At 47.1% G+C, this 16,393-nt stretch overlaps 1 protein-coding gene across 1 annotated transcript in view; it reads right to left on the bottom strand.

Moving 5' to 3' along the window:
- ANKMY2 (ankyrin repeat and MYND domain containing 2) overlaps positions 1–14,390 on the bottom strand; it is a 60,321-nt gene extending 45,931 nt beyond the window's left edge. Inside the window, exon 1 of the mRNA XM_082259780.1 lies at positions 14,222–14,390. Within this exon, the coding sequence (XP_082115906.1) occupies positions 14,222–14,285 (64 nt within the window). The 5' untranslated portion in view covers positions 14,286–14,390. The remainder of the gene's footprint in view (positions 1–14,221) is intronic.
- Positions 14,391–16,393: the final 2,003 nt, after the last annotated feature.

The following is a 16,393-nucleotide window of genomic DNA, read 5'->3' as shown; positions in this document are numbered from 1 at the left end:
CACACGCAAGATATATATATCGTGCACATGCAAAAAGTTTTTAGACTTCGGTAATACCCGTCTTTGCACATATACCATGGGGCTTTTGTGCTGAAGGGTTTAGAGTCCCAACAGCCATGCAGCACATCTGCACATGCATGTACTCTGGCGGGAAGGGGGGGGTCACAGACATCATTGTCTCCAAGGCAAGAAATGGAGAAGTACTGTATGACTGAAGTCCCTTTGGGTGGGGGGGCTCGTGGAACCCAGATTACTTTAGAGAGGTCAGGAAACTCCTTGTCCAGCCCCTCTTATGTGTAAGTCACCCTGTGTCTATAGGGGCACATGGGGACCAAGAACCCCAGTCGAGTCTACACTAATCAGACTCGCTGTACAACCACACCGGACTCAGCATTTCGTGTTACCTCGGTTATCCTGGGTTCTATATGTGTGGTTTGTGTTGTAAGAGTGAAGGGCCTCTTTCACTTGGGACAATAATATTTATGAACAATATCCCTCAAGAGAGATATATAGAGATAGACGATTTGAATTTTCAGATTGCAAGAAAATTGCAGGAGTGTCTCATAGACCCTTGCTAGATAGTGAGGTGGGGTGGGGCTTGTTATTGTTAAGTACCTGTATCCCATTGTTCTATTGTTTCTGTCTGCCTTAAGATCAGCTTATTATGGGATTTATATGTGGGATTGGATGCTAAGGGGGAGGGGGGATTGTCCCACAGAGTATCTCTCTTTGTGCCTGTGTTTGAATAAACAGTTTTATTCTGACTCAAACTGGTACTGTCAAGTTCTTGGGGTAACTATAGCCAGATTCACGGATTTCGTGTTCCAGAGCTTAGGAAGCAGCTTCTTGGCAGAGATACCTAATCGGGGTGTCCGGAGACGGTCGCATACTGAAAAATCTATATTCAATTGGAAGAGAGGGAGGGGGGAAGGACTTAGGGCAAAAATGGGATGAGATTAGGTTGAATGTGAAAATTCACTTAACCCCCCCCCCCCCCCCCAACTTGGGGCACTTCCTAAAAGACAAGTGTGGGCGACCCAGGATCCTATGTACCACAAATCTTGTTGTGTGCAGGATCGCATTCTTACAGGGTTTTGGAACCAGCATCTTGAGAAGGCCCAGTGGTGTCACCTATGCCTACAAAAATACAGAAATGCAAGGACCACTTTAACAAGGTGTTTTGACCTATAGATGTGTCACTCACTGAAAATACTTTGTTTTTTGTACCAGTCTCTAAAAAAAATTCCTGAGATAGCAAAAAACACCAATAGGTCAGCTGGGACCACCAGATCTCCCTCCATTCACAGTCAAAGCTCCTGATGCGTCTGGCATTATCCCAGTGTAATAATTGATCAAACAAACAATATCTGGACCTCTCTACCAAATCTGCTTGCTTTATGCTTTGTATAGTTTGCTGCGAAGCAAGTTAATCTAATTAGACATCCTCTAAGTGTATAATGAGTACTTCAGAAAGTTTTAGAAGTTATCGGAAGATTTACCGAAAATACATTTTTGATGCCACTCACATTTTTCAATGCCTGCTGGGCTGTGCGCGTTACTTAGATAAAAAGTTGCAAATTCCTTCTCTAGGGGTTGCCCATTGTTCAGAGAAAGCAATTAGCATCCCTGCTGAATAACTGCCAAGATAAAATTACTACATTACACATTTTTTTTGTGTGTTTTAGTGAAATCTGAACACTTGAAACGTCAAACCATTTTCTTTTCAAAGAATAAGGAAAAAATAAAGGGAGTTACATCACGCACCACACAGAATTGCTTGCATCTATTCAGCCGCACTGTTTACGAACCCCAAGGCTTGAGTGGCTCTTGTTATCATTCAGGCTGTTTTATCTGTGCTGATGATAGGCACTTTTTAATGGGAGCATTTTTTTTTTTAAATGTAGTTTTATTGCTTAAAGTGATTGTAAAAGTTCAGATTTTTTCTTTTTAATATATACTTTTTAATAAAATAAGCATGCTATACTTACCTGCTCCGTGTAGTGGTTTTGCACAGAGCAGCCCTGATCCTCCTCTTCTCTGGTCCCCCACTGACGCTCCTGGCCCCACCCTCTGCTTCTTGCACTGGGGGCACTCGTGTGCTCGCTCCCAAGCAACCTCTGTGTGTTTATGAGACACATGGAGCGTGGCTTAATCCCCCCCCCCCCCCCAGCTCACTGGCTGTGATTGACAGTAGTGGGAGTCATTCTCAGCCAATGAGGAGACCATGGACAGCTTCTGCTCTCGTGTACAGCACTGGATAAAGATGGGGCTCAGGTTAGTATTAGGGGGTTGCGGGGGGAGCTGTACACTGAAGATTTTTTATAGAGATGCATCGCAATTTCAGCGGCTGAAAAAGTGTTTACGGCATTTTGTGAATAGAAAAAAAGGTGCCGATAATGCGGCGAAAACGATTTTACTGTGCTTATATTGTTTTTTATAGGTCATGTGACTTAAAAAAAACTGAATTAAAATAGGAAACTCTAGTATGTTATTGATGTATATGGTATTTCCAGTAGTAACCTATGGCTATGAAAGTTGGACCATAAGGAAGGCAGAATGTCGTAGAATTGATGTTTTTGAACTATGGTGTTGGAGAAGACTCTTAAAAGTCCCTTGGATGGCAAAAAAAAAAAAAAAAAAACAAAAGAAGATCAAACCAGTCAATCCTGAAGGAAATTAACCCTGAATATTTACTGGAAGGACAGATTCTGAAGCTGAAACTCGAATACTTTGGCCACCTAATGCGAAGAGAGGACTCATTGGAAAATACCTTGATGCTGGGAAACATGGAAGGAAAAAGGAGAAGGATGACAGAAAACAAGATGGATAAATAGCATCATCGAAACAAAGAACATGAAGCTAAGCAAGCTCCGGGAGGCAGCGATGGACTGAAAAGCCTGGCGCGCTATGGTCCATGAAGTCACGAAGAGTTGGACATGACTAAAGAACAACATTTCTATCCATTACCACATTTATAAGGCTAGCGATGATATGGACGCAATATATGACATTGATACATTTACATGCATAATTATTCAAAGAGGGGATAAGGTGATAGCACGGGAGAGGAAAAAAAAAAAAAAAAAAAACCCAACCTTTCTCCTCCGCTACCTTTGGGGTTAGTCATAGATTTGTATATGGATTATAAACTTTAAGAATAAAAAAAAATACATACATTATATGCAATATCTTCATAGACAAATTTTCATGTTGACCATTTACGTCTTTTCAGGAGATAGGAGGTCATGAGGAAGCGGGAACTCCTGCGAAACGCGTTGACCTTATCTCTCAGGTTTGAATAACAACTGTGCATGCTGGCAGTAGATGCTGACTGTTGGTAATGCTTATAGCTACATGGAATAATGGGATTTTTGACTTACCGTAAAAGCCACTTCTCTGATGTTCATTGACGGATACAGCTCATGATCTTCTTATCATTGGGTTATACTGCCTCCTACAGGAGTAGGACACTAGGCAGAAAAAAAATCTGGCTAGGTCTATGGGCAGTCCCAGGGGGTATGCTCCCTCTCTGCTATAGGTACTCAGTTTTGTTAAAGCAGTGTCAGAAGAATTACACCCCCACAGAGGGGTGGGTGCTGTGTTAGCCAATGCACATCAGAGAGATGGATTTTAAATTAAGTAAAAAATCCCATTTTCGCTTTCATTCATTGACAGACAGCTCCTGATCTTCTTAACCATTGGGACCTCCCAAAGCAGTGTTAAACATGAGGGGTGGGAACAGCGAAAAAGAAATTCCCAAGGGTAAACTATAGTCAACCAGGTAAACAGGAGCTTAACCAAACAACTGGAGCCCATCTGAAAAAACAATACACCCTCAAAGAGGGCCAGGTCCTCCAACAGCAGCCTGAAAAACGTTGTGGTCAAAAGAAGCATTCGCAGATGCCAACACATCCACTTTCCACTTTATAGAACTTTGTGAAAGTGTGCACCGACAACCAGGGGGCTGCCTTGCAAACCTGCGTCACTGAAGACAGAAGGCCCAGGAGGCACTGAGCGCCCGAGTAGAATGTGCCTTGACAGGGAAAGGAGGAAACTGACCCTTGATGGAATAGGCCTGAATCACTTTCTGTCTGATCCATCTGGAAATCCGTGAGCACAAATAGTGAGTCTGATTTCCTAAAAAGATTTCCTTTGGATGTTTTGGCCTGGAACACAGGGAAGGCAACACAATGTCTTCATTCAAATGAAAATTAGAGACAACCTTTGGAAGGAACGACAGACAGGGGCGAAGAACCACCTTATATCTGTGAACCACCAAGTAAGGCGAGCGACAGGATAATGCTGCCAACTCAGACACCCTGCATGCAGAGGTGATAGCCACCAAAAAGTTCCCCTTTTGGGACAGCATAAGCAGGGGAATCTCCCAAAGGTTCTCAAAAGGAGGCTTCTGGAGGACTGCGAGCACCAAATTGAGGTCCCAAGTGCCAAACTCCCTTTAGAAAAGTACGCACCAGGGAGTGTGTGGCCAAGGGACATTGAAAGAAGACTGCCAAGGCCGACACCTGGCCCTTGATAGTACTCAAGGCCAGTTTCTGCTTAACCCCCCATTGGAAGGAAGGTCAAGATCCGATCTGCCAAAAAAGAGCGAGGATGAACTACAAACCCCAAAAGACACCATGCGATGTACATCTTCTACATACGATGGTAGATATTCCTAGAAGTAGATTTCCTAACTTTTAACAGCGTTGGACTCACCGACTCAGCCAAACCTCTATCCTTCAGCACCTGGCGTTCAACAGCCAAGCCGTCAAAGCCAGCGACTGTAAAGCAGGATGGAAGATTGGCCCTTGGTACAGCAGATCCTCCCTGAGAGGAAGCTTTCAAGGAACGTTGGGGACCAGCCACACCAGATCAGCATAAAAAGCCTGGCAAGGCCAGTCTGGGGGCCACTAAGATGACTGGAATGCCTTCTGCCTCGATCCCACATAGAAGTCTTGGCAGAAGCTTGAGAGGAGGGAAGGTGTAAAATCAGATACTGACCCCACAGTGCCCCCAGCGCGTCTGTGGCGTCCACCAGAGGATCCCATGACTGAGCTACAAACCTCTGCAACTTTATGTTGAGCCCAGACGCCAACAGATGCACGTTGGGGATGCCCCACCGGAGACAACTGATGAAACCACCTCCGTATTAAGGGACCACTCCCCTTGGTGTTGAACGCCTGCCTACTGAGGTAATCCGCCTGCCAGTTTCCACCCCGGAAATGTGTAGGGCGGAGAAGACTTATAAAACGTTCTGTCCACCTTAGAATGCCGGCTACCTCCAGAGCCGCTAGGACACGGTTGACATAATGCGCACTGGACAACCCTGAAGACAATCCGTCCAATGTTCCAGGAACAGCCTGATCACTCAGAGGTTGCTTCCACCAGTGCCTTTTCGTGTGCGGCTACAGGAGTGGAGGAACAATCCTATCTGAGAACTCAGGGCGCGTGGTCGCAGAACCAGAGTGCCCTAAGTCCACGGCAGCTGAATTTAGATTCAGGATCGGAGGAGACAGGTGAGGCAAGGGATGGCGCTCAAAAACCACCTCCACCTAGGACACAAAGGACTCCAGGACCGCCGTCAGTGCATCAATGGATGGTTGGGATCCGGAGGGCCCCGCAGCCTCTGAGAGGGGATCAGGTGGGGAAATGTGCTCCAAAAACTCCATGAGTCAATAGGGGGACCCCACAAAGAAGGTGTAAACACTGCTAAGGGACACTTCCACCTCTCCGGCAGCACCACTAGGTCGCCAGTAACAGAGAACCTAATCGATTCTCCGAAGAGAGGGAGAGGCCGCCGTGCATTGAGCACAAAGGCTACAAGAAAATGGCGGCACCATGAGGCTCCCAGGGACCCAGGAGGGATCCCTAGGCCTCAGAAAATGGCAAAGGCAGGAAGAGGAGGCCCTAGCAGGAGCCCTCACCAGGTACAGCCCCCCCCCTCTACAGCCAAACGCCCAGTCGCCAGCGGCGTACCCCCCCCCCCCCACCAGCACAGCACCCTGCCCCAACCCCAGGAGGTGGACCAGTCCACCCCACCCCACAGCCCCAGTGTCAGTGAAGGGGGGGTGCATGGATGAGGGACGAGATTGCCCACAGGGATCATCAGACCGATGAGGGGGGTGCCTATAGGAAGGAGGGTAACCCAGGGGGCCGCCCGTCCCACGGAGGGGCCGACGTCCACCCCAAAACCCTCCGGGTGGAGAGGGGGGGACAGTTACTTACCATACCAGGAACCAGGCGGGCACAGCTCCAGACAGAACCTCCTCTCCATCGAAAAAGGGGGGGCTGTTGGCCAGGAGGAACACTGTGACTTTGGCCGAGATCTGGTCCTATGCGACCTTGCGAGGAGTTTAACTTGAAGGCCAGTCCGGTGGGGCTATGTCAGAGCCAACCAAGCAAGGAGCAGACAGGCTGCACGTGCTCGCTGGCCAGACTGGGGTGACCACTGGATCTAGATTATCCAGCCCGGCAGTTGATTGTAGATCTCACAGGAAGAAAATAGGAGAAAAAACAATAAAAATTCTAAAAAGAAAAAATTGCCAAGACCAGTGATCCCAGCAAGGAACTAGGTCCCTACTCCTGAGTAGGCAGAAAAAAACCTATAGCGGAGAGAGGGAGTATACCCCCTGGAAATGCCCATAGGCATAGCCAGACTTTTTTTCTGCCTAGTGTCCTACTGCTGTAGGGGGGCAGTATAACCCAATGGTTAAGAAGATCAGGAGCGGTGTTATTCTTTCGTATAATTTTGGCATTAAACAAATATGCTGTAAAAAAAAAAAAAAACTAGAGTGGACTGAATGGCTCCTGAATGCTGCCTTCATTTGTCCACTCCAGCAGAAAGCAACAATAAAATGTAGACGCCGTATGTCCGGATGTGCAAAGAGTTAAAGCAAAGATAAATCAGAAGACAGAATCTGCCATCTCCCCAATTATCCTGAGTTATCTGCTGGCTGCTGCTGTAATCACCGCAGATTATGCCTTTAATTATGCCTAGTGCAGCTTACTACACAACACAGATTTCATAACCGCTGCCCAGCCTCTGACACCGTGCCCTTAATACACAGCCGCTGTACAGGATCTCTCAGCTTTTATTGTAACCTAAAATAAAAATCATGGCTGCGTGGAATTTAGTGATGTGGCTTGTGTAATGTAATGCTAGTATTTGGATTAAATAACATGTGATACTGCAACATACTGCAGCAGAATTGTGTTTTTCGGCCCCAAGGACCTGTTCACACTGGCGTGCTGCTATATCACATAATATGTCAGAATATGCTGTGCAAGAGCAGATCAGGGAACCTCTACTCCCCCCATCTCACCTGCAATGAATGAGCCCAGAATCAAAGTGTATTATGTTACTTCTGGGTTCAGAGCTGTCATTCCCCAGCTACTGTACTTGATTAGCAGCTTTGGAGAAGAGGAAAGATGTTGGGGGGGGGGGGGGGAGGGGGGGGTCTAAGAGACCCATAAAGTTACCATTAAAAGGATCTGCCACCTGCCCAATGCCATCACACATTGCAGCAGTCTCCAACCCTTGGCTCTTAGGGCAGGACATTGGCCCTTTGCTTGCCTTTATCTGGACCTTGGGAGTGAGATTTCTCCCATTTATACGAGACACCAATCCTCCCGTTGACACCAAATGACAGAAAACCATTCCTCCCGCTGCCACCGACGGGGCACCATTCCTCCCGCTGCCAACGACGGGGCACCATTCCTCCCGCTGCCAACGACGGGGCACCATTCCTCCCGCTGGCACCAATGACGGGGCACCATTCCTCCCACTGGCACCAATCCGTCCACTGACACCAATGATGGGGCACTATTCCTTCCACTGACACCAATGATGGGGCACCATTTCTTCCACTGACAATGACAGGACACCATTCCTCCCACTGGCACCAATGACGGGGCACCATTCCTCCCACTGGCACCAATCCGTCCACTGACACCAATGATGGGGCACTATTCCTTCCACTGACACCAATGATGGGGCACCATTTCTTCCACTGACAATGACAGGACACCATTCCTCCCACTGGCACCAATGACGGGGCACCATTCCTCCCACTGGCACCAATCCTTCCACTGACACCAATGATGGGGCACCATTTCTTCCACTGACACCAATGATGGGGCACCATTTCTTCCACTGACAATGACAGGACACTGTTCCTCCCACTGGCACCAACAATGGAGCACCTTTCTTCCAACTGGCACCGAAGAGAGGACACCATTGCTCCCTAGACCCCCTTGTGATAGCAACAAAGTTGTTGATGGGATGACAACGATGCACTGCTTCTGAGTTTCCACTTTCACGTAGGCGGTGCTTGCTTAGTTTCCCATAGTGATGGAATGAATATAAAAAAAAAAAATGTTGCAAGGGACGCAGCTTTCACCATTGTGACCAATTAGACCACTTCTGGACCGCCCAACGCAGTTTTAAGTAGTTTGTATCCCCCCCCCCCCAAAAAAAAATTGTGTTTGTATGACCGCTGCGCAAATACAGTGTCACAAAGAATTGCAACAATCTCCATTTTATTCTCTAGGGTCGCTGCTAAAAACACACACACACACACACACACATATACATACACACACACAGTGCTTTGCGGCGACAGTATTCGGCCCCCTTGAACTTTTCGACCTTTTGCCACATTTCAGGCTTCAAACAAAGATATAAAACTGTAATTTTTTGTGAAGAATCAACAACAAGTGGGACACAATCATGAAGTGGAACAAAATTTATTGGATATTTCAAACTTTGTTAACAAAAAAAAAACTGTGCGTGCAAAATTATTCAGCTCCTTTAATTTCACTGCAGCAAACTCTCTCCAGAAGTTCAGTGAGGATCTCTGAATGATCCAATGTTGACCTAAATGACTAATGATGATAAATAGAATCCACCTGTGTGTAATCAAGTCTCCGTATAAATGCACCTGCACTGTGATAGTCTCAGAGGTCCATTTAAAGCGCAGAGAGCATCATGAAGAACAAGGAACACACCAGGCAGGTCCAAGATACTGTTGTGGAGAACTTTAAAGCCGGATTTGGATACAAAAAGATTTCCCAAACTTTAAACATCCCAAGGAGCACTGTGCAAGCGATAATATTGAAATGGAAGGAGTATCAGACCACTGCAAATCTACGAAGACCTGGCCGTCCCTCTAAACTTTCAGCTCATACAAGGAGAAGACTGATCAGAGATGCAGCCAAGAGGCCCATGATCACTCTGGATGAAGTGCAGAGATCTACAGCTGAGGTGGGAGACTCTGTCCATAGGACAACAATCAGTCGTATACTGCACAAATCTGGCCTTTATGGAAGAGTGGCAAAAAGAAAGCCATTTCTTAAAGATATCCATAAAAAGTGTTGTTTAAAGTTTGCCACAAGCCACCTGGGAGACACCAAACATGTGGAAGAAGGGGCTCTGGTCAGATTAAACCAAAATCAAACTTTTTGGCAACAATGCAAAACGTTATGTTTGGCGTAAAAGCAACACAGCTCATCACCCTGAACACATCATCCCCACTGCCAAACATGGTGGTGGCAGCATCATGGTTTGGGCCTGCTTTTCTTCAGCAGGGACAGGGAAGATGGTTAAAATTGATGGGAAGATGGATGGAGCCAAATACAGGACCATTCTGGAAGAAAACCTGATGGAATCTGCAAAAGACCTGAGACTGGAACGGAGATTTGTCTTCCAACAAGACAATGATCCAAAACATAAAGCAAAATCTACAATGGAATGGTTCACAAATAAACATATCCAGGTGTTAGAATGGCCAAGTCAAAGTCCAGACCTGAATCCAATCGAGAATTTGTGGAAAGAACTGAAAACTGCTGTTCACAAACGCTCTCCATCCAACCTCACTGAGCTCGAGCTGTTTTGCAAGGAGGAATGGACAGAGATTTCAGTCTCTCGATGTGAAAACTGATAGAGACATACCCAAAGCGACTTACAGCTGTAATCGCAGCAAAAGGTGGCGCTACAAAGTATTAACTTAAGGGGGCTGAATAATTTTGCACGCCCAATTTTTCAGTTTTTTATTTGTTAAAAAAGTTTGAAATATCCAATAAATTTCGTTCCACTTCATGATTGTGTCCCACTTGTTGTTGATTATTCACAGAAAATTACAGTTTTATATCTTTATGTTTGAAGCCTGAAATGTGGCCGAATACTTTCGCAAGGCACTGTGTGTGTATATATATATATATATATACACACACACACACACACATAAGAATAATAAATAAATATATATTTGGGGGGTTCTAAGTAATTTTCTAGCAAAAAATTCTGATTTTAACTTGTAAACAACAAGTGTCAGAAATAGGCCTGGTCTCTAAGTAGTTAAAGTGGTTGTATCCCCCCCACAAAAAAACAAACGTGCAGGATAATGGCATGATGTGCTAGTATGCATCACATACTAGCACATTATGAAATACCTTAGAACGAAGCCCCCATACCGTCACCCGGACACTGCTGAGATGTTCCCTCTGCGTCTCTTCCGGGTTCGGCGATAACGTCACTCCAGCGCATGCGCGCGGGAGTTCACTTTCCGGCAAGGAGCTCTGAAGGTCCGGGAAGATACGCCAGACCTTCAAAGTGCATGCGCTGCTGTTGTCAGCCATCCCCATATACACCCCTCAACCAGGAGTCACCACTCTGCCCCATCCCCATATACACCCCCCAACCAGGAGTCACCACTCTGCCCCATCCCCATACACCCCCCCTCCCAGGAGTCACCACTCTGCCCCATCCCCATATACACCCCCCAACCAGGAGTCACCACTCTGCCCGATCCCCATACACACCCCCAACCAGGAGTCACCACTCTGCCCGATCCCCATACACACCCCCCAACCAGGAGTCACCACTCTGCCCCATCCCCATATACACCCCCCAACCAGGAGTCACCACTCTGCTCCATCCCCATATACACCCCCCAACCAGGAGTCACCACTCTGCTCCATCCCCATATACACCCCCCAACCAGGAGTCACCACTCTGCCCCATCCCCATATACACCCCCCAACCAGGAGTCACCACTCTGCCCCATCCCCATATACACCCCCCAACCAGGAGTCACCACTCTGCCCCATCCCCATATACACCCCCCAACCAGGAGTCACCACTCTGCTCCATCCCCATATACACCCCCCAACCAGGAGTCACCACTCTGCTCCATCCCCATATACACCCCCCAACCAGGAGTCACCACTCTGCCCTATCCCCTTATACACCGCCCAACCAGGAGTCACCACTCTGCTCCATCCCCATATACACCCCCCAACCAGGAGTCACCACTCTGCCCCATCCCCATATACACCCCCCAACCAGGAGTCACCACTCTGCTCCATCCCCATATACACCCCCAACCAGGAGTCACCACTCTGCTCCATCCCCCATATACACCCCCCAACCAGGAGTCACCACTCTGCCCCATCCCCATATACACCCCCCAACCAGGAGTCACCACTCTGCCCCATCCCCATATACACCCCCCAACCAGGAGTCACCACTCTGCCCTATCCCCATATACACCCCCCAACCAGGAGTCACCACTCTGCCCCATCCCCATATACACCCCCCAACCAGGAGTCACCACTCTGCCCGATCCCCATATACACACCCCCAACCAGGAGTCACCACTCTGCCCGATCCCCATACACACCCCCCAACCAGGAGTCACCACTCTGCCCCATCCCCATATACACCCCCCAACCAGGAGTCACCACTCTGCCCCATCCCCATATACACCCCCCAACCAGGAGTCACCACTCTGCTCAATCCCCATATACACCCCCCAACCAGGAGTCACCACTCTGCTCCATCCCCATATACACCCCCCAACCAGGAGTCACCACTCTGCCCTATCCCCTTATACACCACCCAACCAGGAGTCACCACTCTGCTCCATCCCCATATACACCCCCCAACCAGGAGTCACCACTCTGCTCCATCCCCATATACACCCCCCAACCAGGAGTCACCACTCTGCCCCATCCCCATATACACCCCCCAACCAGGAGTCACCACTCTGCTCCATCCCCATATACACCCCCCAACCAGGAGTCACCACTCTGCCCTATCCCCTTATACACCGCCCAACCAGGAGTCACCACTCTGCTCCATCCCCATATACACCCCCCAACCAGGAGTCACCACTCTGCCCCATCCCCATATACACCCCCAACCAGGAGTCACCACTCTGCTCCATCCCCATATACACCCCCAACCAGGAGTCACCACTCTGCCCCATCCCCATACACCCCCCCTCCCAGGAGTCACCACTCTGCTCCATCCCCATATACACCCCCCAACCAGGAGTCACCACTCTGCCCCATCCCCATATACACCCCCCAACCAGGAGTCACCACTCTGCCCCATCCCCATATACACCCCTCAACCAGGAGTCACCACTCTGCCCCATCCCCATACACCCCCCCTCCCAGGAGTCACCACTCTGCCCCATCCCCATATACACCCCCCAACCAGGAGTCACCACTCTGCCCGATCCCCATACACACCCCCAACCAGGAGTCACCACTCTGCCCGATCCCCATACACACCCCCCAACCAGGAGTCACCACTCTGCCCCATCCCCATATACACCCCCCAACCAGGAGTCACCACTCTGCCCCATCCCCATATACACCCCCCAACCAGGAGTCACCACTCTGCCCCATCCCCATACACCCCCCCTCCCAGGAGTCACCACTCTGCCCCATCCCCATATACACCGCCCAACCAGGAGTCACCACTCTGCCCTATCCCCTTATACACCGCCCAACCAGGAGTCACCACTCTGCTCCATCCCCATATACACCCCCCAACCAGGAGTCACCACTCTGCCCCATCCCCATATACACCCCCCAACCAGGAGTCACCACTCTGCTCCATCCCCATATACACCCCCCAACCAGGAGTCACCACTCTGCCCTATCCCCTTATACACCGCCCAACCAGGAGTCACCACTCTGCCCTATCCCCTTATACACCGCCCAACCAGGAGTCACCACTCTGCCCCATCCCCATATACACCCCTCAACCAGGAGTCACCACTCTGCCCCATCCCCATATACACCCCTCAACCAGGAGTCACCACTCTGCCCCATCCCCATACACCCCCCCTCCCAGGAGTCACCACTCTGCCCCATCCCCATATACACCCCCCAACCAGGAGTCACCACTCTGCCCGATCCCCATACACACCCCCCAACCAGGAGTCACCACTCTGCCCGATCCCCATACACACCCCCCAACCAGGAGTCACCACTCTGCCCCATCCCCATATACACCCCCCAACCAGGAGTCACCACTCTGCCCCATCCCCATATACACCCCCCAACCAGGAGTCACCACTCTGCTCCATCCCCATATACACCCCCCAACCAGGAGTCACCACTCTGCTCCATCCCCATATACACCCCCCAACCAGGAGTCACCACTCTGCTCCATCCCCATATACACCCCCCAACCAGGAGTCACCACTCTGCCCTATCCCCTTATACACCGCCCAACCAGGAGTCACCACTCTGCCCCATCCCCATACACCCCCCAACCAGGAGTCACCACTCTGCCCCATCCCCTTATACACCGCCCAACCAGGAGTCATCACTCTGCCCCATCCCCATACACCCCCCCTCCCAGGAGTCACCACTCTGCCCCATCCCCATATACACCCCCCAACCAGGAGTCACCACTCTGCCCCATCCCTATATACACCCCCCAACCAGGAGTCACCACTCTGCCCCATCCCCATATACACCCCCCAACCAGGAGTCACCACTCTGCCCTATCCCCATATACACCCCCCAACCAGGAGTCACCACTCTGCCCTATCCCCATATACACCCCCCAACCAGGAGTCACCACTCTGCCCCATCCCCATATACATCCCCCAACCAGGAGTCACCACTCTGCCCCATCCCCATATACACCCCCCAACCAGGAGTCACCACTCTGCCCCATCCCCATATACACCCCCAACCAGGAGTCACCACTCTGCTCCATCCCCATATACACCCCCCAACCAGGAGTCACCACTCTGCCCCATCCCCATACACCCCCCAACCAGGAGTCACCACTCTGCCCCATCCCCATATACACCCCCCAACCAGGAGTCACCACTCTGCCCCATCCCCATACACCCCCCAACCCGGAGTCACCACTCTGCCCCATCCCCATATACACCCCCAGGCCTGGATCACTCACCTTTAGATATGACCTGTATCAGCTCCCTCTCCTCCTCGGTCAGCTCCCCCTTCCTAGGCGCCATGCTGCTCCTCCTATAGATCAGCTGGGAAGAGATACAATGTATCCACAGATCTGACACTTCCAGCACATCCGCCTCAACCCGCCATCATTACTCCTGGCAGCCCTCAGTGTGCTAAGCCCGCCCACCGCGCCGTCCACTCTGCCGGTGGGGGGGGGGCGAAAACCCGCTATTAATTTCTTATACCCCCCACCTCTTACAATAGAGGAAATCTTCCTCATATTCTATCACTGTGTTCCTATCATTTAACAACTATTGTGTTAGGAGTGGGAGTGAGGATGGGAGGGGGAGTTGTGCCCCCCTATTCTTCACGAGCAGTTGGTTTAGTCCGCCGAGCTGTGCGCACTGCTGCTTCTAGCTGAGAGAGTCAGTCCGAGCGGCGGCTGTCATTCCTTCCCCTGTGATCTCTGTGTGCCCGAGAGCGAGCCGAGCCTGCCCGACACACACAGGTAAGAGGACCAATCATAGGGGAGATCACACAGCATGTTACATTGTATCCTATTATTACTCCTATTATCTCATACAGCGATCTGTCACCCGGCTTCCCATTCATTTACATTACATCCAGCTGTATTCTGTAATTATGATGTCAGTTTTTATTTCTATGATGGCAGATAACTACTGTTGTCTTAAAATTAAAAAAATAAATAAAATAAAACTAAAAAAAATCAGCTCACGATGTAGATATTTATATTTTTGCCTGTATTCTTTTTTTTTCTCACTAAAAATATAAAACAAAAATAATACAAGAAAGGATTTTTTTTTTTTCTTTTAGAGACCCAGCAGTGTTATTTTTATATTTTGACACCAATTGTTATTATTATTATTTTAATTATTATAATTATTATTTGCCTGTTTGGTGTTTTTATTTTTATTTTTTTGGTCTTATAATATTTTGTAAATCTTTTAAAGTTAAATTATTATCATCAACATCTTCTTTGCTTGGAGCTATTTTTTATTCCTTACAATTTTTCTTTTTTATTTATTTTTTAATTATGGCATGTATGGACCATGTGAATTTTTTAATGCTGTGCCACCAGATATATTATTATTTTTATATATATAATTGTTATCAATATAGCTGCTGTGCCACCAGATATATTATTATTTTTATATATATAATTGTTATCAATATATCTGCTGTGCCACCATATTTATTATTTATATACATACTGTATATATAATTGTTATCAATATATCTGCTGTGCCGCCAGATATATTATTATTTTTATATATATATAATTGTTATCAATATATCTGCTGTGCCACCAGATATATTATTATTTTTATATATATAATTGTTGTCAATATATCTGCTGTGCCACCAGATATATTATTATTTTTATATATATAATTGTTATCAATATATCTGCTGTGCCACCATATTTATTATTTATATACATACTGTATATATAATTGTTATCAATATATCTGCTGTGCCACCAGATATATTATTTTTATATATATATAATTGTTATCAGTATATCTGCTGTGCCACCATATTTATTATTTATATACATACTGTATATATAATTGTTATCAATATATCTGCTGTGCCACCAGATATATTATTATTTTTATATATATAATTGTTATCAATATATCTGCTGTGCCACCATATTTATTATTTATATACATACTGTATATATAATTGTTATCAATATATCTGCTGTGCCACCAGATATATTATTATTTTTATATATATATAATTGTTATCAATATATCTGCTGTGCCACCATATTTATTATTTATATACATACTGTATATATAATTGTTATCAATATAGCTGCTGTGCCACCAGATATATTATTATTGATATATAATTATTAGTTTTTCTTTCAATGACAACAGATTTGTTTTAATTTCAGCATTGTTTATTTTTCTGCCATAAATGTTGTTTTTTTTTTTTTTTTTTTTTTAATACTATACCATTTAATATTTTTGTTGTTTTTATTAAAAAAAATAAATTTCTTTAACGATTTACACATTACTTTTTTATTATCAGTTTTTAATCCTAATATTTTATACTTGTTGCTTAATACTTATAATTGTTATTATGGTTTATTTTTTATACTAACACTTTTTATATACTGTCATGTCTATGTTATTTT

The sequence above is a fragment of the Pelophylax lessonae genome (genome assembly GCF_965119305.1).
Source record: "Pelophylax lessonae genome assembly, chromosome: 5".
Classification (NCBI taxonomy): Eukaryota; Metazoa; Chordata; class Amphibia; order Anura; family Ranidae; genus Pelophylax; species Pelophylax lessonae.
Note: the sequence above shows the minus strand (reverse complement) of the source record. Positions and strands in the feature narration are given on the sequence as shown.